Here is a 22,138-nt window from a genome sequence, read left to right as displayed (position 1 = left end):
ATGAAATCAAGGGGCAGATGCTTAACCAAATGAGCCACCCAGGTGCCCTGAAAATCCTTTTTAAAGAAACTTTAATGTTATAATCATGTATCACTTATCACATACAATTTGCATTGGCATTTTTCAGTTTCTGAGACTAGTGACACATTCATTTTTAAACAACAGAACTTAAAAAAATTATATTTTATGAATCAATTACATGAATAATATGGCTTTAAGTTTATTTATTTTGAGAGAGAGACAGCGAGCATGAGCACAAACAGGGGACGGGCAGAGAGAGAGAATCCCAAGCAGGCTTCACACTGTCAGCACAGAGCACAGCGCAAGGCTTGAACTCACGAACCATGAGATCGTGACCTGAGCTGAAACCAACAGTCAGATGCTTAACTGACTGAGCCACCCAGGCGCCCCTAGTTTTTTACCTTAGGTAAACTCCATACCACACGTGGGGCTTGAATTCTCAACCCTGAGACCAAGAGTTGCAGGCTGTACTGACTGAGTCAGCCAAGTGCCCCAACATTTATCATTTAAAAACAAGTCATCACCTGTAAAACTGAGGAAGAGAATAATGTATCACGATTTATTTGGGTAACTACTTTAACTTCATGTATTTTATTTCTCTGTATATACACTGAAAAAAACACAAGATGATGGCTATTAAACATATTTATTATCACTTTAGATTTTTTTCATACACACTTATGTACATATTGAAATTATAAAAACTACTATCACCTGATGGTAGTAGAGACCGCTTATTTGAAAATATTAACTTGATACATATCAAAATGCATCATCCTCAACTACACCAATGAACTGCAAAATGCCTGATGTAAAAAAGATAAAGTAATGTATCATAACTTATAGTCTTATAAAGCGTTGCTAGCACAAAGATACCGGATTTATTTTACAATGAAGATTTATTTTTGATAGTTTCAAGGCTAGTATGCTATGTAGGACATTTTCCAGAAGACTAAAGAGATGCTTCAGGTAAAAATTAAGAAACGTATAAAAAACAACTATCAGAAAGGTTTAAAAAAAAAAAAGTATTAGGTAATCATTCTTTTTAAAAAAAGACTTTTAATATCAATTTCTTCTATCCAAACAAACTGACACAACTCAGGTATTTTTATTTTTTTATTTACTTATTTTTTTTTTTTTGACTCAGGTATTTTTTTCCTCAAAAATTTCCAAGATAGTAGCTTTCGGATGATTTACTTTCAGATGAAGTAAATCTTATGAGGACTCACCACCAACCACTAGTTTTTTCAGGCGTAAGTTTATTCTTCTTACCACCCTGTGCTTAGAAGTAGGCAGTCCTTGGGGCGCCTGGGTGGCTCAGTCGGTTAAGCGGCCGACTTCGGCTCAGGTTATGATCTCGCGGTCCGTGAGTTCAAGCCCCACGTCGGGCTCTGTGCTGACAGCTCAGAGCCTGGAGCCTGTTTCAGATTCTGTGTCTCCCTCTCTCTGACCCTCCCCCGTTCATGTTCTGTCTCTCTCCGTCTCAAAAATAAATAAACGTTAAAAAAAAAAAAAAAGAAAAGAAAAAAAAAACCAAGTAGGCAGTCCTCAAGAAATGTTCATTGAACTCAACTGCTGAAATTATAACAGTTAAAATATCAACATATCAACAAATAAATAGGCCTTTGGAAGACTGGGAAATCAAAACACTTTCAGTTTATACACTTTCATAAACACATGTAAATGCTCTAGTTTATGCTAAATGCCCCAGCCCTTTTGAGTGCTATACAAAGAAGCAATTAAAAGGATAAATTTCCTTAGTTCATAAAATATGAAAAGCAGTCCAAAAAGAGACAAGCTAAGTATTAGCTATACTCAGTCCTATTATATGGTATATAGCAACTTAGTAATTAACAGTACCATGTAATTGTTTTATTCACATTCTGTAGTCAGGCCTGCTTTTAAAGTTAAGTCACTGAAAACATTTTCAGTCTGTAATTAAATTTAAATCATCAAATTGGCTTCTACATTTTAAAGTCTGTTAATTTAACAAAGATAGCTAAAAGTTAATATTGGAGAAAAAAACTTTCATTTCAGGATACAAGCAATGAAAGATCATTAAAAAGGCACGGAATAGGGGTGCCTGGGTGGCTTAGTTGGTTAAGCATCCGACTTCGGCTCAGGTCATGATCTCACGGTCTGTGAGTTTCCTCAAAAACAAGACACAAAGTTATAAATTTTAAAAAGTCCTATTCATTTGTTAACCTCCTAAAACCAAGCAATCCTCTTTTATGTATAAAGAGCTCAATATAACCCTTCCTTATCTAAAAGTGACACTGTTCGCCTGTAACCTAGTGCTTCCTTGTTTATCTTCCAAAATCTCTGGAGATTTAATGCATCCTGTGAGAACCAACCAACCATGGTAATTTAAGCCAAGTACAAACGTTTATGAAAATTCAGCACTGTTACTTAGGAAACGTGCCACTGAAGTAGGAGGGTATAGAAAGAGCTTAGTTCCAAAAGGAAAATCTATGTTATGAAGGAAGCAATCTCCTAAATTCAAATGGCATAATGAATACTGGTGATAACTGGTTCCTCTGGAATGAGATTCTGACTTCGGCGTTTATGTATGTATTTATTTATACTTTCTAGTGTAATGTGGCTCAATTAAATCACTGGTATATAAAAAACAGAAAGGGACTTAAAGAATCTGAATTATACTAAATACTATTAAAGTAAAATAATATAAAATGTCAAGGTAAGATCTAGGACTAAAAAAAAAAAAAAACCCGAAACACCAGGGGCACCTGGGTGGCTCAGTCAGTTAAGCATCCAACACTTGATTTCGGCTCAGGTCATGAACTCACGGTTCATGGGTTTGAGCCCCATGTCAGGCTCTGTGCTGTCACAGAGCCTGCTTGGGATTCTCTCTCTCTCTCAAAATAAATAAACTTTATAAACAACAACAACAACAAACACCATCCTTCTGGATAGACTCTAGAGAATCAGTTCTCAACCTCTTCTGATGTGATAAATCCATGACATGTTCCAATGAATAAATCCGTATTCTGATCAGTTTTCAAAAATTGGAAGGAATATACAGTATTACACTCAGATGGGACACAAATCTCAGTGGCACATCAGCATTAGTTCCACACTGTGGCTTATGGCAGATAGTGCTGGTGCAGACTATACCTTCACCCCAGCTGCAACACCACACCTCGTTCTCGTTCTCCCATGCGAGAATACTTATCAGAGCGCAAGTGAATCAGTAACAATGGAATCGCTAACCTGAAATTTTCTCTAATTTGTTTTTAAAAAGTAGATCAATCACAAACAAAACACAAAATACTTTGTATGAATAACAATGAACTTGTGACACTTCACAAAAAACAAGAGAATATTAGTGTGTTGGGTTACCTGTTAACAATCACTATTCTAGAAAGGTATCGTGGCTTTAGAAGATAAAACTGTGCTCCTTAGAGTACAAGGCTTATAAAAGGAATTTAAAACCTGTAGTTGGGAAATTTATTAAGTTGATAATGAGGAAACTAATTCCATCCATATAAACCGGTGATCTTGGATATACCCAAGTCTTAGCCTGAAGCCTCTGCTGATCCGTCTCTCGTCTGTTAATAGTCAGCGCTATTTGCAGTTACAAATAATCAGACAAAGCATGTCGTGAAGATCCAGTTCTAAAAGCTGATGTGAAGAGCTGGAAGGCTAGCTTGCATAGAGTAGTCTTAAGGCACTGGGGTAGCTGTATCTCAGAGCGAAGTAAATGCTAAAAGAAACAAACTTCTGAAGTTCCAGAACTAACGAAGACAAACTGCCCATGCATTACAGTGGTCAGCGCCAGGGCACTGCCATCTAAACCCTTTTCTCCATGTTTTCAATTCAAAGGCTGGAAGTTTTATCTTAGGAGAAGATTTGATGATATGATGGAAGTCAAAGACAAACATTCTATTTTACTGTTATATAGGACAAAGACTGGCAAACTTTTTAAAGTAAAGGGCCATTTTGTCGCAATGGAACTGGGGAGTGTTATGCTAAGTGAAATAAGTCACACAGAGAAAGACAGATACCATATGTTTTCACTCTTACGTGGATCCTGAGAAACTTAACAGAAGACCATGGGGGAGGGGAAGAAAAAAAAAAAAAAAGAGGTTAGAGTGGGAGAGAGCCAAAGCATAAGAGACTCTTAAAAACTGAGAACAAACTGAGGGCTGATGGGGGGTGGGAGGGTGGGTGATGGGTATTGAGGAGGGCACCTGTTGGGATGAGCACTGGGTGTTGCATGGAAACCAATTTGACAATAAACTTCATATATTGAAAAAAAAAATAAGTAAAATAAAGGGCCAGGTAGTAAATATTTTAAGTTTTAGAGGTCACATGATCTGGTCTTGGTCTCTGATGCTTTTTTTTCCCCCCTATGATCCCTTAAAAATGTAAGGATTGGGGTGCCTGAGTGGCTCAGGTGGTTGAGTGTCCAACTTCGGCTCAGGTCATGATCTCATGGCTCGTGAGTTCAAGCCCCGCATCAGGCTCTGTGCTGACAGCTCAGAACCAGGGGCTTGCTTCAGATTCTATGTCCCTCTCTCGCTCTCCCCATCCCCCACTGGTGCTCTGTCTCTCTCCCTCTCAAGAATAAACAAATATTAAAAAAAAAAAAAAAAAAAAAAGGTAAGGATTACTTTTATTTATTTATTTTTTTATTTATTTATTTTTTTTTAATTTTTTTTTCAACGTTTATTTATTTTTGGGACAGAGAGAGACAGAGCATGAACGGGGGAGGGACAGAGAGAGAGGGAGACACAGAATCTGAAACAGGCTCCAGGCTCTGAGCCATCAGCCCAGAGCCTGACGCGGGGCTCGAACTCACGGACCGTGAGATCGTGACCTGGCTGAAGTCGGACGCTTAACCGACTGCGCCACCCAGGCGCCCCAAGGATTACTTTTAGCATGCTGGCCATATACAATCAGGTGCTTACCAAATGAGGCCATAGCTTGTAGTCCCTTGATATAGAAGAAAAGCAATTCTCAACTACTAACTGTCCCCAAAATTACACCTGTCTTTTTTTTCAATTTTAAATAATCTCAGATCGAACAGGAACTTAGAAGTTCAAAGGACTGTAGGGATAAGTGATCTAACTTTCCAAGTGGGGACCTCAAGGCTCCTGGCCCTGAGTGACTTGCTTGTGGCAGAAGAGGCCAAACGCTTACTTTTCTCTTTCCCCTTATGTTTTTGGAATACACTCAACTATGAGGAGTTCCTTTAAAACAAAGTACACTAGAGGTTTACTATATTCACAGCTTAAAGGATTTGTTTTATCAGGTACTTTTTTCACATTCTTTTACCATGTTCAAGAAACTCACACTAAGAACCAAGAAAAACTTAGAATACTTTTAAATTAATATTGAGAGAGCATGGGGCCTAAGAAGGCTTAGAATTCTGTCCCTTAAACTCAGTAAACTGGACAGGCTGACTTCTGAGCAGAAGTCTGAATAGGGCTGCTGGGTAGAGGTGACCAGTTACATGACGCTGACACTCAAAGCAAATGGACATTGCTCCTTTCTCAGTAAGTCCCTCTAGAATATGCTACCAAGCAAACACTTCACAGGAAAAGTCTAACCCTATCTGTCTATATGTTTTCCTAATACAGAAATACAGAATTCGGAATAGCACTTTAATGCCACTTCTCAGAGTTAATTATGTAAAAAAATATATATATATTCATTTTCCTTCAAATGGTAAAACTGAAGCTTATTCTTTGTACTGAACTTCTAGTTGTTTCCCACAGCATTTCTGATTAAAATCCTGCTTTTACTATCAATGAAAAGATTCTCTAAGTCAACATAGATATAATCAGATGTTCTAAATGAACTTTTCCTAAATTTAGAACCTGAATTTTATACTATTCACAATTATTTTACCATCCTATACCAAAAAAAAAAAGAAAGAAAGAAAGAAAGAAAGAAAGAAAGAAAGAAAGAAAGAGAAAAAAATCTTTCATGGATCAATTCTAAATATAAAGTTTGAAATCCCCTGATCTTTTAAAATATAGCTCCACAACATATGAATTTATAAAATATTATCACTGATAAGCCATGGATCATCCAGATTAAGAAATGCCATCGCAAAAGAAATGGAAAAAGAAAAAGAAATGCCATTACAGGGGTGCCCAGCTAGCTCAGTCAGAGGAGCATGCAACTCTTAATCTTGTGGCTTTGTGAGTTTGAGCCCCACGTTGGATGTAGAGATTACTTAAAATCTTAAAAAAGAAAAGAAAAGAAAAGAAAAGAAAAGAAAAGAAAAGAAAAGAAAAGAAAAGAAAAGAAAAGAAAAGAAATGCCATTACATATCAGCTCAAACTCAACAACCACATGAGATCAAGAGTTGAACACTCCTCCAAATGAGCCAGCCAGGCGCCCCTGAAATTTTTCATTTTAGATATGAGGTAATGTGTTTTCTCTGCATCATGGATCATGGCCTCCCTCTTCAGGTAAGAGGAATTTGATTCCCTTAAGACTAAAAATTAAGCATGCCCTCCTCCATTATTAAAAAAGATTCAAGAAAAAAATCAGTACTTCTTAATGATCCATAAGTGGCTCCTAGGTCTTCCTTTTATTCTACTGTATTTAAAAATTCTTCTTCTTGAAGTTGCAATTTAAAGTCCTCCTTGATTTTCTCCAGCAACTCTGGTTTAAAAATAACATCCAACGCAGTCATTGCCAGAGCTTTGGCCGTACGCAAAGTGTAGAACTGAGCTTCTTGTGACCCTAAAACGTGGAGAAAATAAATGAAGAAACCTCCCTATTTATGATAAACTTATACATTGGTTTTCAGATTAGCTCTCGATATCTAAACCGCCTCTTGAAATGCCCACCACAATACAGTATTTTCTGAGGTAAAGTTAGCTAATGAAAAAACATGGAGCTATTACCACAAAAAGAGAACATATGCCCACACATTCACTTCTAATAACACATACCTGCAGCTTCAGTATATTGTTCTGTATGATTCAAGGCATTAGATCCAATGTAAAAATATGGATGAATCCCAGGAACCACAAAAGTAACATTTCCAAAATCAGTAGATCCTTAGAAAAGTAAGACAATCCATGGGTTTCTAATTGTTAGTCCAATAGATGCCAGACCATACTTATCCAATCTCTATAGCACCAGACATGATTTGCCACTCCTTTCCTTCTAGAAATTCTCTACTCCTTTGGCTTCCATGACTTGACTTCTCCTGATTGTCTGGCCTTTTCTCTGGTCACTATCTGTCTCCTCTAAATTGCTTCCTTTACCTGTCTCCTAAGTGCTGGCAATCACCAGCACACCAAATACTCCTGTGTTTTCAATTACTTTTCAGATATTGCCAACTCCTACATCTCCAACTTAGGCATCATTTGGGGGTTCCACAGGCTACTGAACAGTTCCCCTTAGAAATCCTGTATGCACATCAAACTTAACATACTAATAATATATACCAACATAGCATACTCCAACCTGCTTTCTCTTGAACTCCTTATCTCAGTAAATGACATCAACACCCCATTTCTATGGCCAAGTCCTTTTGAGTCCACTTCATCAGCATTTATTGTTATATTTTAGGAGATACATCTCTAACATGGAAACATATTAGAAATGATCCTTTTAAAAAGGAAAAACTCTAAAATAGTCCCCAATATAATTATTTAAATTCTAAGTTGTTTACTAAACAACTAGTAGTAAACAACCATAATAATTACTCCTCAGCAACTGGCATGCCTCCTTATAACTACTTGCTAGCCTGCTTACTGAGAAAATTCTATTTCTCCTTTAAGTAACTTACTTTAAAATTAGAACTAAGCGAGTTTAAACACTAGAACTATTTAGAATACAAAGGAAATAGTACACTATTTCTAAAAACAAATCTGCTCATTTAACACTTTACATTCACTGAAGAGTTCTTTAGTTTCGTTCCCCTAACCATTAAGCTTGTGAAAAATATTGTTAAGAGCAATACCTCCCTACCTCCAAAGCTGTCGAACAAAACCCTCTAACCAAAGATGGTATTTTCCTTCCTCAAACAGTGCAATATAGTATATATGAAAGAACCTGATTACCTGAAGGGCCATTCAACTTTGCATCTTCTGAAATAAATTCTATTCCCAGTTTTTTTCCATTTTCAATATAAGCTTTCCATAGGCTCTTATTGGGAAGAACATTGTAATAATCATGTGCTCCACCTTTAATTTCTACCTAAAAAAAATCGTAAGACAAATTCTGAAATAAAAAACTCAAATTCACTATCTAATTTTCAAATCAGCAAGAGGTTTAAGAGGGTACACTTTCCCTTACAGATATAAATTCTCTTAAATATTTTACCTTAAAAAAATCGGTAATAAGACTTCCCTCAGGCCCTATCCCCTTCATGTTACATATGCACCAAACAACATGATGTCACCTCACTCTCCCAGCCAGTAAGTCTCAACTTCGGTAACTTATATAGGGTGTGGGGGAAGCCCAGGAATCTCCATTTTAACCAGGACCCCCAAATAATTCTGATGCAGGTGGTCCAAAGAGCAGACACTGAGGAACACTGCTCTAGACTGCAGCCTCTTAAAGAAAAAAATTAAGCTTTACTCATATTCAAAATATAAGCCAACATTGACACCAATAACTGGTCCAAAAGATATAAAGGTACCTAGGAGAGACAGGTTTATGATGAAGAAGGGTTGGCTACGGTCCTCATTTATTATTTATTTATTTTTAAAAGTAATCTCTACACCCAATGTGGGGCTCGAACTCACAACCCTGAGATCAAGAGTTGCATGCTCTACCGACTGAGCCACCAGGAACCCCATGTCCTCATTTATTAACTTCAGCGTTTCAGTGTGTCAAGAATTATAAGCAGTTTATAGGTACACAGTTAAGAGGATTTATAGATTTAGTTTTGATTAAATCAAAATGGATTAGTTCCACAAACTAAAGGCAATAGCCATAACATTAGTAAAAATCAATTATAAAATGGCAGGGCTGACATTTTTTCTACTCTTAGCAACATCTAAGCTAGAAATAATGACAACCGGGGCACCTAGGTGACTCAGTTGGTTGAGTCTGACTCAAAATAAAAAAAGAGAAAGAAAGAAAGAAAGAAAGAAAGAAAGAAAGAAAGAAAGAAAGAAAGAAAGAAAGAAAGAAACATACTTATATAATAGTCATTCATGTATTACAAGTCAGCCAAAATATAAAAAGTTATTAAGAGACTATTTAAAATATAGATTAGGGGCGCCTGGGTGGCTCAGTTGGTTGAGCGGCCGACTTCGGCTCAGGTCATGATCTCGCGGTCTGTGAGTTCGAGCCCCGCGTCGGGCTCTGTGCTGACAGCTCAGAGCCTGGAGCCTGTTTCAGATTCTGTGTCTCCCTCTCTCTGACCCTCCCCTGTTCATGCTCTGTCTCTCCCTGTCTCAAAAACAAATAAAAGGTTAAAAAAAAAATTAAAAAAAAAAATTAAATATAGATTAAAATCCAGTAACAATGAACCTTATCCTAAGGGAATATTATGCCTTGAGATTCGGAGTTAACGGTAATAGTTCATGTGTTTATTCTATCAATATTTATATTTATAATTATAAATAAGGGGTAAAGGATTGGCTCTGTAGCTCAGGGGTTAGAACACTGGTCTCATAAATAAGGGACAAAGGATTAATTTTTTACTCTCTGGACACTTACCATATATGCTGAGAATCACTAGTACTGTGAGACACTATTACTATGTGAACAAATCATACATCTGAGAGCAGAAACAAATAAGTTGTAAGTATGAGGTCTAGGCCCTAACTCTTAACAAATATTCTCTCATTTAATTTTCACAAGAACATAAAGATAAAGTATATTATTATCTCCCTTTTTCAAGAGAAAATGGAGTCCCAAAGTTATTAAATGGTGTTTTCTAAAGTTACAAAATCAGTAGGCTGAGAGGCACAGACCCAGATCCTATCTCTCCCACTAGACTACAACCTCTGCCCAGGAAAAGATCGATGTAATTCTGAAACTTCTCGTTCTGCTGTATACCCTACGTGACTAGCACAGAAACGTCACTGACTTTATGGTTTAAATGAACAACACTTCTTCACTAACTTCTGCATCTATTTTAACTTTCATTCCAGCAAGCCATAGTATTTATATCGTTACTGCACATATCTAATAATTTCACCCGAAACAGCTTTTGCTGATTTTGCCATAAAGTTCCCTTTATAGGAACTATACTGAGCAATTCTGAAAACACAACTGCCAATAAGGAAGGCTATATCTTGCAAAAAGGCAGGGAACTCAGCATTATCAAGAATTATTCTAATTACAGTGCAATAAAATGACTATAGTCCTTTCTATGTGGGCACTGAGTAAAACAAATATGAATTAAAGACTTTCACATCACCCATTCACTCAACTGATCTTACATACTCTAAACATTGCCAAATGAAAAAGGGGCAAGTTAGGTTCTAATTTAATAATACTCTAACTTAACTCCAGCCCATATAGATATACCTCTGATTATAACTTATATTAACTCTTAAAAGTTCTTACTGTACACCCAGTAGCCAAAGCTGCAGCTCTGAAGCAATCTTCTCCCTTTTTGGTCAAAACTGGAAGTTCTTTCATTGAGGGTGCACGGAAGTAATAGATTAATTCAGAATAAGACGGAATGATATTGGGTTTTACACCACCACTTTTTATTATGCCTACAAAAAGAACCAAATTACTGAAATTGAGCTTGGAGACCATTTCTTTAAGTTTAAATACACCCATAGAATTTTCAATATGTACATGAAGAAAAACAATTTCAATTTATTAGCTTCACAGATATACCAATCAATGATTTTTGATGTGCTGTACAAAATTTTTTTCTTTTTTTTTTTTTTTGTACAAAAGTTTCTATACATAGGGTAATGCTTTCTGGCTAAGAGATAAAAAATTGTCTATCCATACTTAATTCTAAGGAATTTAACGATGTTGAGAAATTATGTTGCATGATTATAAAGAAACTGTTAGAAACTTTTATAACAATCTTAAGACTTCTGAAAGAGTTTATTTCAGTAGGCTTAATAAAGTAGTAATAGTTGTACGTTTTGATAAACTTTTGACTTAAAAGAAAAAAAATGGCACAAGGTTCTATAATTATCCTCATATTTCCAGATTCCTATGGATATTTTCAATGGTATTTAGCTCTGGGAACATAATTTTTATACCAGCAAGAAACCGATGCAGGTCGAAGATCACTAAGTGCTATTAACTGTCAAAACAAATACATTTATTTGGAACTACACTGAGAGGAAAGATTTATCCATTCAAAATAATAACTGAAATAGATACACAAAATCTAAATTTATTTGATCTGCTTTAAAAATTATTATTTATTTTTACATATTTCTCTTAGAAAAACTAAGGTAGGACATTGGTCAAAGTGCAATTACAAACTAAGCCTATAACAAAATCAGGTAAAAAATAGATATTAAAGTATAACAGTTTCCAAATCATAATAAAATAACTAAATAATAAATTCATACCTTTAAGATCATACTTTATTACTGTAGTTACATTAAGGTGATGCACATAATTTAAAAAGATGTTACTCATTTTATCAGCACTTGAGAAAATAAAACCAGTAACCATAACTTTTTTAAATTGAGAAAATGATTTGTTACCATTAAAAAACAGTGAGGATAACTGGAAAATCAAGATCCAACTTTCAAATACCCACAGAAAACATGTACATCCTTACATAAAACATTATCTCTAATACTCAAAATGACCATTCCATTTATACATAAATACTTTTTTAACTGTTTTCTTAGCCAACACATACAAACATCCTAGTATCCTGTCACATGAATTTTGGAAACTGTTTAAAAAGTTTGGAATATTCATATAAAGTATATAAAATGTTTACAATTTTTAAAAATCAAATGTTAATTACATGGCACTGAAATATATTAAGCACCATCCATTACACAACATACTTGACATTCGTACCATGAACTCTCCAGGTTGGTTTCATTTGCTGTCTCAACACAGACAGATTGTTGTAGGCGAGAACGGCAGCATCTAATGCATTTACTCCTTCCCAGGGATATGCAGCAGCATGAGATGCTTTTCCATAGTATTTCACAATCACACTAGGAAACAAAACATCATTTGGAATTACTCTTTTCAAAGTCACTAAAGAAAATCCAGGTACCGTAATTAGAATTACCCAACAAGTGTTCAGAATTAAGTCACACTGCTGGAATTTTTATTTGCAAATCGTTTGTAGAAATAACACAGCAATTTATATACCTTAGTTGTAGTTTACTATTATGTAATACAGTGACTGACACAAAGAAAGCATTCCAAAAAAGAGAAAAGAGAGAGAGAGAGAGAGAGAGAGAGAATTTTGTTCAACCAACCCCCAATAGAAATTTAATTTGTACACAACTCAATTCAAACAAACATGCAATTCTGTATTAGGCACTGGAATTACAAAAAGAGGGCTCCTGTCTCCTTCTACACTGCATCGTAATAACTCTATATAAAAGGTCTGCGAAACAGATAATTCTATCTTAAGTGGGGGAGGGCAGGTGAAGGAAAACAGAAATAGGTGACAATCTGAAATGAATTAAGACAACCTCTGAATACCAGATTACACTCACAATATCCTAAGATATTCTAGCATTAAGTCAGTTGTTCCTGACCAACATTTTATTAGTGTTCCAAAACACCTGCATCACTAATAGCTCAAAATTTTATCAGTTATGTTACTCACTTCCAAATAGTTCTCATACCAATTTAACTACTCAGATACAATAAAAAATAAGGGTTAAAGAAAGGATTGCATATTAAATAGTTATTTATAAAGATGACTTGTATAGGCAACACTTTTTAAGCCTAAGTAATAGTACCCACATTTAAATTACCAAAAAGCTATTCTAGACTTAGTTTTTTTTTAACAAACTAGATTCAAGAATCCTTGGCATGCTCATATTCCTTGATGAATTCAAAACATTCTGCTGGCAAAATAAAAACAAGTTAAAAGCATCCAAATATATTTTTAAGATTTTGGGATATTTGTTAGTTCTTGATATATATCTTATCACCATCACCTTGAAACTGGAATTTTAACAAAACTGGTGATAAATATAAAATGGAAGAGGATGACCTTTATGAAAATGGCTCTAGCACCATTTCTTTCAGGGTTCAAATCTAAGTATAATTACCATACAACAAACTATAGGAAAATAAGTGTTAATGGTTATTTTTTTCAGCATTAGTATTTTTAGTGTATTTTAAAACATTTTAGAGAGCATATTTTATTTTTTATTTATTTTACTAATTTAAATTCATGTTAATTAACATACAGTGTAGTATTAGTTTCAGGAGCAGAATTTAGTGATTTATCACTTACATACAACACCCAGTACTCATCACAAGTGCCCTCCTTAAGGCCCATCACCCATTTAGCCCATCCCCCCTCCAGTAGTCCTCAGTTTGTTCTCTGTATTTAAGAGTCTCTTATGGTTTGTCTCCCTCTGAGAGTAAAGTATATTGCATGGGGCGCCTGGGTGGCTCAGTCGGTTGAGCGTCCGACTTCGACTCAGGTCATGATCTCGCGATCTGTGAGTTCGAGCCCTGCGTTGGGCTCTGTGCTGACAGCTCAGAGCCTGGAGCCTGTTTCAGATTCTATGCCTCCCTCTTCCTCTGACCCTCCCCTGTTCATGCTCGCTCTCTCTCTCTCTCTGTCTCAAAAATAAATAAATGCTAAAAAAAAAAAAAAAAAAGAGTAAAGTATATTGCAATACAGGCCTATCTCAAGAAGCAAGAAAGGTCCCAAATACACAATCTAACCTCACACCTAAAGGCGCTAGAAAAGGAACAGCAAATAAAACACAAAGCCAGCAGAAGGAGGGAAGTAAGAAAGATTAGAGCAGAAATAAACAATATAGAAGCAAACAAACAAACAAACAAACAAACCAGTAGAACAGATCAATGAAACTAAGAGCTGGTTCTTTGAAAGAATAAATAAAACTGATAAACTCCTGGCCAGCTTTATCATAAAAGAAAAAGGAAAGGACCCAAATAAATAAAATCACAAATGAAAGAGGAGAGATCACAATCAACACCACAAAAATACAATTATAAGAAATACTATGAAAAATTGTATGCCAACAAACTGGGCAATCTGGAAGAAATGGACGAATTCCTAGAAACTCACACACTACCAAAACTGAAACAGGAAGAAATGGGAAATTTGAACAGGCCCATAACCAGCAAAGAAATTGAATCAGTTATCAAAAATCTCCCAACAAACAAGAATGCTGGCCCAGATGGCTTCCCAGGGGAATTCTACCAGACATTTAAAGAAAAGTTAACACCTATTCTTCTCAAAGTGTTCCAAAAAACAGAAATGGAAGGAAAGTTTCCAAACTCATTCTATGAAGACAGCATTACCTTGATTCCAAAACCAAAGATTCCCCTAAGAAGAATTATAGGCCAACATCCCTGATGAACCCAGATGCAAAAATTCTCAACAAGATCTAGCAAACCAAATTCAACAGTACATTAAAACAATTATTTATCATGATCAAGTGGGATTTATTCCTGGGCTGCAGCGCCTGTTCAATATTTGCAAATCAATCAACGTGATATACCACATTAATAAAAGAAAGAATAAGAACCATATGATCCTCTCAATAGATGCAAAAAAAAAAAAGCATTTGACAAAATACAGCATCCTTTCTTGATAAAAACCCTCAAGAAAGGGATAGAGTGAACATATCTTGACACCATAAAGGCCATATAAGAAAGACCCACAGCTAATATCATCCTCAATGGGGAAAAACTGAAAGCTTTCCCCCTAAGGTCAGGAACATGACAGGATGTCCACTCTCACTACTGTTATTCGACACAGTACTGGAAGTCCTAGCCTCAGCAATCAGACAACAAAAAGAAATAAAAGGCATCCAAATTGGCAAAGAAGTCAAACTTTCACTCTTCACAGATGACATGATCCTCTATGTGGAAAACCCAAAAGACTCCACCAAAAAACTGCTAGAACGGATACATGAATTCAGCAAAGTTGCAGGATATAAAATCAACATACAGAAACCGGTTGCATTTCTGTATGTCAATAATGAAGCAGCATGAAGAGAAATCAAGGAATGAATCCCATCTACAATTCTACAAAAAAACATAACATACCTAAGAATAAACCTAACCAAAGAGGTAAAAGATCTGTATGCTGAAAAACTATAGAAAGCTTATGAAAGAAATTGAAGAAGACACAAAGAAATGGAAAAGACAACATTCTATGCCCATGGACTTGAAGAACAAGAACAAATGTTGTTAAAATGTTGATACTACCCAAAGCAATCTGCACGCGCAATGCAATCCCTATTAAAATAACACCAGCATTCTTCACAGAGCTAGAACAATCCTAAAATTTGTATAGAACCAGAATAGACCCTGAATAGCCAAAGTAATGTTGAAAAAGAAAATCAAAGCTGGAGGCATCACAATTCCGGACTTCAAGCTGTTTTACACAAAGCTGTAATCATCAAGACAGTATGGTACTGGCATGAAAACAGGCACATAATTAACGGAACAGAATAGAAAACTCAGATATGGATCCACAAACGTATGACCAACTAATTTCTGACAAAGTAAGCAAGAATATCCAATGAGAAAAAGACAGTTTCTTTAGCAAATGGTGCTGGGAAAACTGGACAGTGACATGCAGAAGAATGAACCTGGACCACTTTCTTACACCATTCACAAAAATAAACTCAAAATCGATGAAAGACCCACATGTAAGATGGGAAACCATCAAACTCCTCGAGGAGAAAACATGCAACAACTTCTTTGACCCTGGCCGCAGCAACTTCTTACTTGACAGGTCTCTGGAGGCAAGGAAAACAAAAGCAAAAATGAACTATTGGGACTTCATCAAGATAAAGCCTTCTGCACAGCAAAGGAAACAATCAACAAAACTGAAAGGCAATGGACAAAATGGGAGAAGACATTTGCAAATGACATATCAGATAAAGGGTTAGTATCCAAAATCTGTTAAAAAAGCTTATCAAACTCAACACCCAAAAAATAAATAATCCAGTGAAGCAATAGCCAAAAGACAGGAATAGACACTTTTCCTAAGAAGACATCCAGATACTAAAAGACACCTGAAAAGATACTCTACATCACTCATCATCAAGGAAATACAAATCAAAACCACAATGAGATACTACTTTGCACCTGTCAGAATGGCTAGGAAACAACACACATTGGCGAGAATGCAAAAAAAGGGGAACACTTTTGCATCATTGGTGGGAATGCAAACTGTACAGCCACTCTGAAGAACGTATGGGGGTTCCTCAAAAAATTAAAAATAGGGGCTCCTGGGTGGCTCAGTTAAGCATCTAACTTCTGTTCAGGTCATGATTTCACGGTTTGTGAGTTCAAGCCCCTCATCGGGCTCTGTGCTGACACCTCAGAGCCTGAAGCCTGCTTCAGATTCGGTGTCTCCTCTCCCTGCCCCTCCCCCACTCGTGCTCTGTATCTCTCAAAAATAAATAAAACATTAAAAAAATTTTTTTTGAATTAAAAATAGAACTACCCTATGGCCCAGCAACTGCACTATTAGGTGTTTACCCAAATGATACAAAATGATGATTCAAAGCACCCCAATGTTTACAGCAATGCTATCAACAACAGGCAAAGTATGGAATATTACTTGGCAATCAAAAAGAATAAAACCTTGCCATTTGCAACAACGTGAATAGAACTAGAATGTATTATGCTAAGCGAAATAAGTCAAAGACAAATATATGATTTCACTCATGTGGAATTTAAGAAACAAAACAGATGAACATAGGAAAAGGAAAGGAAAAATAAGACAAAAAGCGTATTTTAAACAAACTGATGGGGGGGTGCCTGGGTGGCTCAGTCCACTGAGTATCCATGATCTCACATTTAGTGGGATTGAGTCCTGCTTCAGGCTCTGTGCTGAGTGTGGAGCCTGCTTGGGATTATTCTCTCTCTCTGCCCCTACCCTGCACATGCACCCACTGGTACTCCCTCTCTCTCTGTCTCTCAAAATAAAGAAATAAACTTAAAAAAATCAAAAGGAAGAGCCAGACCAACAATATATTTAGCAGAATATTTAAGGGGGAAAAAAGAATCCTCCCTTAAAATTCAATTTATATATGTACCTATTTAGGTTTATAACTATGCTCAAAAAGTCCTGGAAGGGGGCGCCTGGGTAGCTCAGTCGGTTAAGCGTCCGACTTCAGCTCAGGTCACGATCTCGCGGTCCATGAGTTCCAGCCCCGCGTCGGGCTCTGGGCTGATGGCTCGGAGCCTGGAGCCTGTTTCAGATTCTGTGTCTCCCTCTCTCTGACCCTCCCCTGTTCAAGCTCTGTCTCTCTCTGTCTCAAAAATAAATAAAACGTTAAAAAAAAAAAAAGTCCTGGAAGGATATATGCCTCTCAAGAAGGGACACGATGCAGGAAAGGTGGTCAATATGAACATAGTGTTTTATCTTACTTACTGTTGGAGATTTTTAGGATGAAAAGATCATAATATTTTCAAAAATTAGTTTGTATTCTTGTTCCCTTTTCCATCTTAACAGATGGCCAATGAAAACTCTAAGAAGCCAGAGACTAAGAAAAGGCCTGAGGCCAACTGGGCTGATGGATCAAGGCCAAGAAGCCCAACTCGAAGTCCTAGAAGGCTAATGGGCTGGTAAGCCTACAGCTGCAGGCCTCTTCTAGCCAGAGGCCTTGGCAGAGACTTCTAACCTCTAAGATCCTCTGCAGGTGTTCCAGTATGCACTACCCCCAAAACCAATGTTGAAAGATTCTTCCTGCTGCCACAGCATCAACTCTTGGTGATAAGAAGGAAGATTAAAATGGTCATCCTGTGAAAACAAGGCCTCGGGTGATTCTGAGCTGGAAGATTCGTGAGTACCACCTAGAAGAGCAGCTGCAATGGTTTTATCACTCCCTAGCTCCCACAGAGGAGAACATGTGGTTTTCCCGAAGCAGATCAACAGTGGCTCCTGGAGACTGGCCCAGTGACTGGCCCATTAACTACTGTGACTGAAACTTCTGGTGTGCAAACTTCAATCCACTTCAGCGATCCAAAAAAGTGAGCTCTTCCACATACAGGAAAATAAATAAAATGTTTTGGCACCGGACAAATCAGAAGAGTACAGATGCAAATTCCACTAAAATCCACAGCTAGTTTCTGTATTTTCTCTCAGAAATATAATTTACCCTCTTTGCAAAGAACTCAAATTACAAGAAGTAAACTAGAGAAGTGTGTTTTCTTCCAAGTCTAATAAAGCTGCCTCTTTTTTTTTTTTAATGTTTATTTTTGAGAGAGAGAGAGACAGAGCATGAGCAGGAGAAGGACAAAGAGTGAGAGAGGGAGCCCTAGATTCTGAAGCAGGCTCTGGGCTGTCAGCACAGAGCCTGACATGGGGCTCGAACCCACAAGCTGTGAGATCATGACCTGAACCGAAGTCGGATGCTCAATCGACTGAGCCACCCAGGCGCCCCTAATAAAGCTGCCTCTTACAAATCTATTCAGTTGCAAAGACAACCCATGTCAAAGGATAGATGTTTTCTAGAAACCTAATTGCTCTCAGATAGTTCAGAATAGAATACAAGCGTCAACATATTCTGTTTGCTAGTCTTAATGCTTTTTAGGCACTATTTTTTTAGTGTTTATTTATTTTGAGAGAGAGTGTGCACGTACACAGGGGAGGGGCAGAGAGAATCCCAAGCAGGGTCCACACTCAGCATGGAGCCTGATGCGGAGCTCAGTGTCACGACCATGAGATCATGACCTGAGCCAAAATCAAGAGTCAGGACACTTAACCGACTCAGCCACCCAGGTGCCCCGTGCACTAGGTTAATAGTCCAATTACAAACACCATCTCAAATAGAAGAGGCTTACCAAATGTTACTCAATGGAAATCAAGTAAGACATCACATCATCATTTTTCAACTTACTTTTTCAATATATAAGTACCGGGTTTTAGTCTCCAGTTAGGACACAGAAATATCTTAATAGTCTTTTCCACTAAGGAGCTTATTTCAACTTGATTACTCACTCATGTTCAGCCACATCAGGTAAATAAGCAGCATTCTCTTGGGATGGGTGGGCCATAAAAACAACATCAAGATTTTTAAAAGCCCCTGCTTCAATTAAATCAATTTTGCCACCACCATCTTCTTCTGCAGGCGTTCCCAGGACAACTACCTAGAAGGATATACCTGTGTCAGAGCAAAACAACAACAACAAAATCCTCGCAGGAAAATATCAAACAGGTTCCCTTGCATAGGTATTCACAACCTACATTAAAGTCCTTGAACTATGGAGAGAGGTGTTGCTCTCTGACACTTAAATAATGCAGTGGGCATAAATCTACGGTGCTAAGTTAACTACACATTTAAATTTACATTATTATACCAATTTGGCACAAAGTATGCACTAAAGCTACACCAGGAAACTTTTCCTAATTTTATAACTCAATTTTATATAACTAAAGGCAAAGATGAAAAAAGATAAATACTATATACTGAATTAATTCCTCAAAATTCTTTAGGACTTATCTCTTAAAGCTTCTTCTTGACTAAGTCTTTTAGTAATATATATAATTATTCATAAACACTTTACTGGTTAGGAACATTCCAGTTGCTTATTAGTTATCCCCACAACAACCCTGTGAGGTAGGTGAGCAGTATATGTCATCATTTCAGGGATTTCAGGGATGGTGGTTTTGAGGCATGGAGTGAAGTGTTTTGTCCCAGGACACACTGCAAGTCTCCAGGCAGAGCACGGATTAGATGTTCTGATCCTCAGACCTGAACTCTTGATTCCTTACTGAGCTAACTCATTAAAAGATCTTAACTCATTAAACCTTTATAAAGAACATTAAATAAACCTTAACACCACAGTTAGAAACAGCCGACTATTACACAAACTTACTAATTCGATTCCACCAGTTCAACCAGGCAGATTTACTGGTCACCAAACACCTAATTAAACAAAAGAGAACTTTACAGAATAAACATTTTACTTTGATATTTAAGCTTAACTTCTTCAAACAATGTTTAAAAGCAAAGAAAAATTATAAACAACTAATACACTTTCAAGATCATATACAGGAATACAATGAAACAAATTGGAAAAAGTCTTGGCTTGTTAAGGGAATCAACATAAATTCCATTTTAAGAGAGGACTGATAACCTTGCTAAAACTGTGCATTACCATTCAAAGGTGTACATTTCCCAAAGTTGAGCCTTCTTTGGAAGTTACAAAGCACTCGAACTCATAATTGAACTTGCTTTCTACTCTGAACCCTTGACTCCTTAAATTTGATGACTTCAAGTTAAATCTTGCTGACGTCTCTGAATCTTTCATAAATCTGGTTAAAATTAAATCTCTCCCGTGTTTCATGCAATAGCAAAGGACCCGCCCCCCCCCAACAAAAACCTACCCAGATCCAAAAAACAAGCCGCCAGAAGCAGAAAAGAGAAGGCAGCTAAAGAGAAAAAGCTACAAAAGATGGAACTGTTAAGATAAAAGAGAAAAGTTACTGACATTGGAAAAAAAAAAATGGGCTATAGAATATGAAAATAAAACATCAGCCTTGCTCTTATTAAGCCAAATGTTGATGATTGAATTAGCTCACAGAATGAAGAATACCATCTGAAAAAACACAGTAACACGAGATTAAACTTGCCCTACAACAAGCATAAATGACATTTCCCCACTTAAAGGAGAAATTTCTTAATATCATGAAATAAATATTAAAACTTAAGGATGAACTCATCTATGTAGTATTCACTTCTCCAATTTTTGAGGGAAGATTTGGTAGTTGCAATGACTGAAAAATTCCTATCCAAATACCAACGATTCGAATCACAACAGCTCCTAGGACTGCCACAAACAAAAGAGGTTTTGGAGCCTAATAAAGAGGGGCTGGAGGTTTCCCTACAATAACTACTTCTTCCAGAGATTGCACAACCTCGTCAGCAAATCGCAGTTAATTCTGTTACCAAAAATAAATCACAACGAAAACCAGGCTTGGTCCTAAGTTCTTTCCTTAGGGCCAGTCTACTCAATCGTTTACAACTACAGAAGAGGAAACAAAAATCTGCAAAAAGTCGCTGGGCCGGCACCTCAAGCACTACTGACTTTGATCCAGGAGTTCTGCCTTCTGGCAAAAGCGAGGCCGGGACTCCGAGGGGGCAGGTGCGCACGGGAAGCGCCGGGTCCCGCCGTCCCCGGGTACGACCCGGTCTGGGCAGGCGATGAAAATCCCGCGCCAGGACCCCACCTCACCTTCACCGGCGGAGGCGGCCCGGGGAGCCCTTCCAGGGCCCCCTTCACGCCCAGCGCGGCCGCCGCCCCGACCTCGGCAATCAGGTTGTGGCCGCAGGCGTGCCCGATGCCGGGCAGCGCGTCGTATTCGCAGAGGAAGCCCAGCTGCAGCGGGCGCCGCGCCGCACGGACCCCCAGCGGCTCCCACTCTGCGCGGAAGGCCGTGGCCAGCTGGTAGTGTGGCTGCACTGCCCAAGAGGCAGCCGGAGGCTCCCGCTCGAAGAAGCGCGTCAGCACGCCGTGGGCCCGGTGCTCCTCGTAGGCCAGCTCGGGCTCGCTCCAGATCGCGCGGCTCAGGGCCCCCAGGCGCTCGGCCGCCTCGTCAATGCGCTCCGCGGCGCGCAGCTTCAGCAGCTCCAGCTGGGAGACGCCGCTGCAAGCGCCCCCCTCCAAGGGCCGCTCCTCTCCCGGTCTCATCGCGCCTGCAGCCGGTGACCCGCAAACACTCCGCTCGACTGCCCGCTCGGTAGCTGCCTTTTAACTGCACACCCGCTCCAGTGCCCGCGCCCGGCGTCCGCTAGAATCCGGGAGGGGCCCACAGCGCAGCTTCGCTGCTCCCGGGGGGAACAGTCCCGGGGCCCCGCCTCCAGCGCCTCGCCGGGTACAAGGTTCCCACCTCATTTGGCTGGCAAGTTCTCCGCCCCGGGCCGGGAGCGCTGGGAAGAGAGGTGTTCTGGGACTCTCGCTTTCATCTCCTTGGCTGTGCTTAAGACTGAATTGTTTTCAACTCATTATTACTTTTCTGTTGTTGCTTGTTTCCCACAGC

The 22,138-nt window shown here is 38.1% G+C and overlaps 1 protein-coding gene across 1 annotated transcript; it reads right to left on the bottom strand.

Annotated features, from left to right (window-relative positions):
- Window positions 1-6,567: 6,567 nt before the first annotated feature.
- On the bottom strand, window positions 6,568-22,138 carry PM20D2 (peptidase M20 domain containing 2). Its single transcript, XM_058734686.1, has 7 exons — window positions 21,334-22,138; window positions 19,097-19,245; window positions 11,983-12,125; window positions 10,537-10,691; window positions 8,073-8,208; window positions 6,954-7,061; window positions 6,568-6,741 (listed from the first exon to the last, which is right to left on the bottom strand). The coding sequence occupies exons 1-7, from the start codon at window positions 21,787-21,789 to the stop codon at window positions 6,587-6,589; spliced, it is 1,302 nt and encodes a 433-aa protein (XP_058590669.1). The 5' UTR covers window positions 21,790-22,138; the 3' UTR covers window positions 6,568-6,586.

The sequence above is a fragment of the Neofelis nebulosa genome, chromosome 6, assembly GCF_028018385.1.
Source record: "Neofelis nebulosa isolate mNeoNeb1 chromosome 6, mNeoNeb1.pri, whole genome shotgun sequence".
Classification (NCBI taxonomy): Eukaryota; Metazoa; Chordata; class Mammalia; order Carnivora; family Felidae; genus Neofelis; species Neofelis nebulosa.
This window is presented reverse-complemented; position numbering and strand designations above follow the sequence as displayed.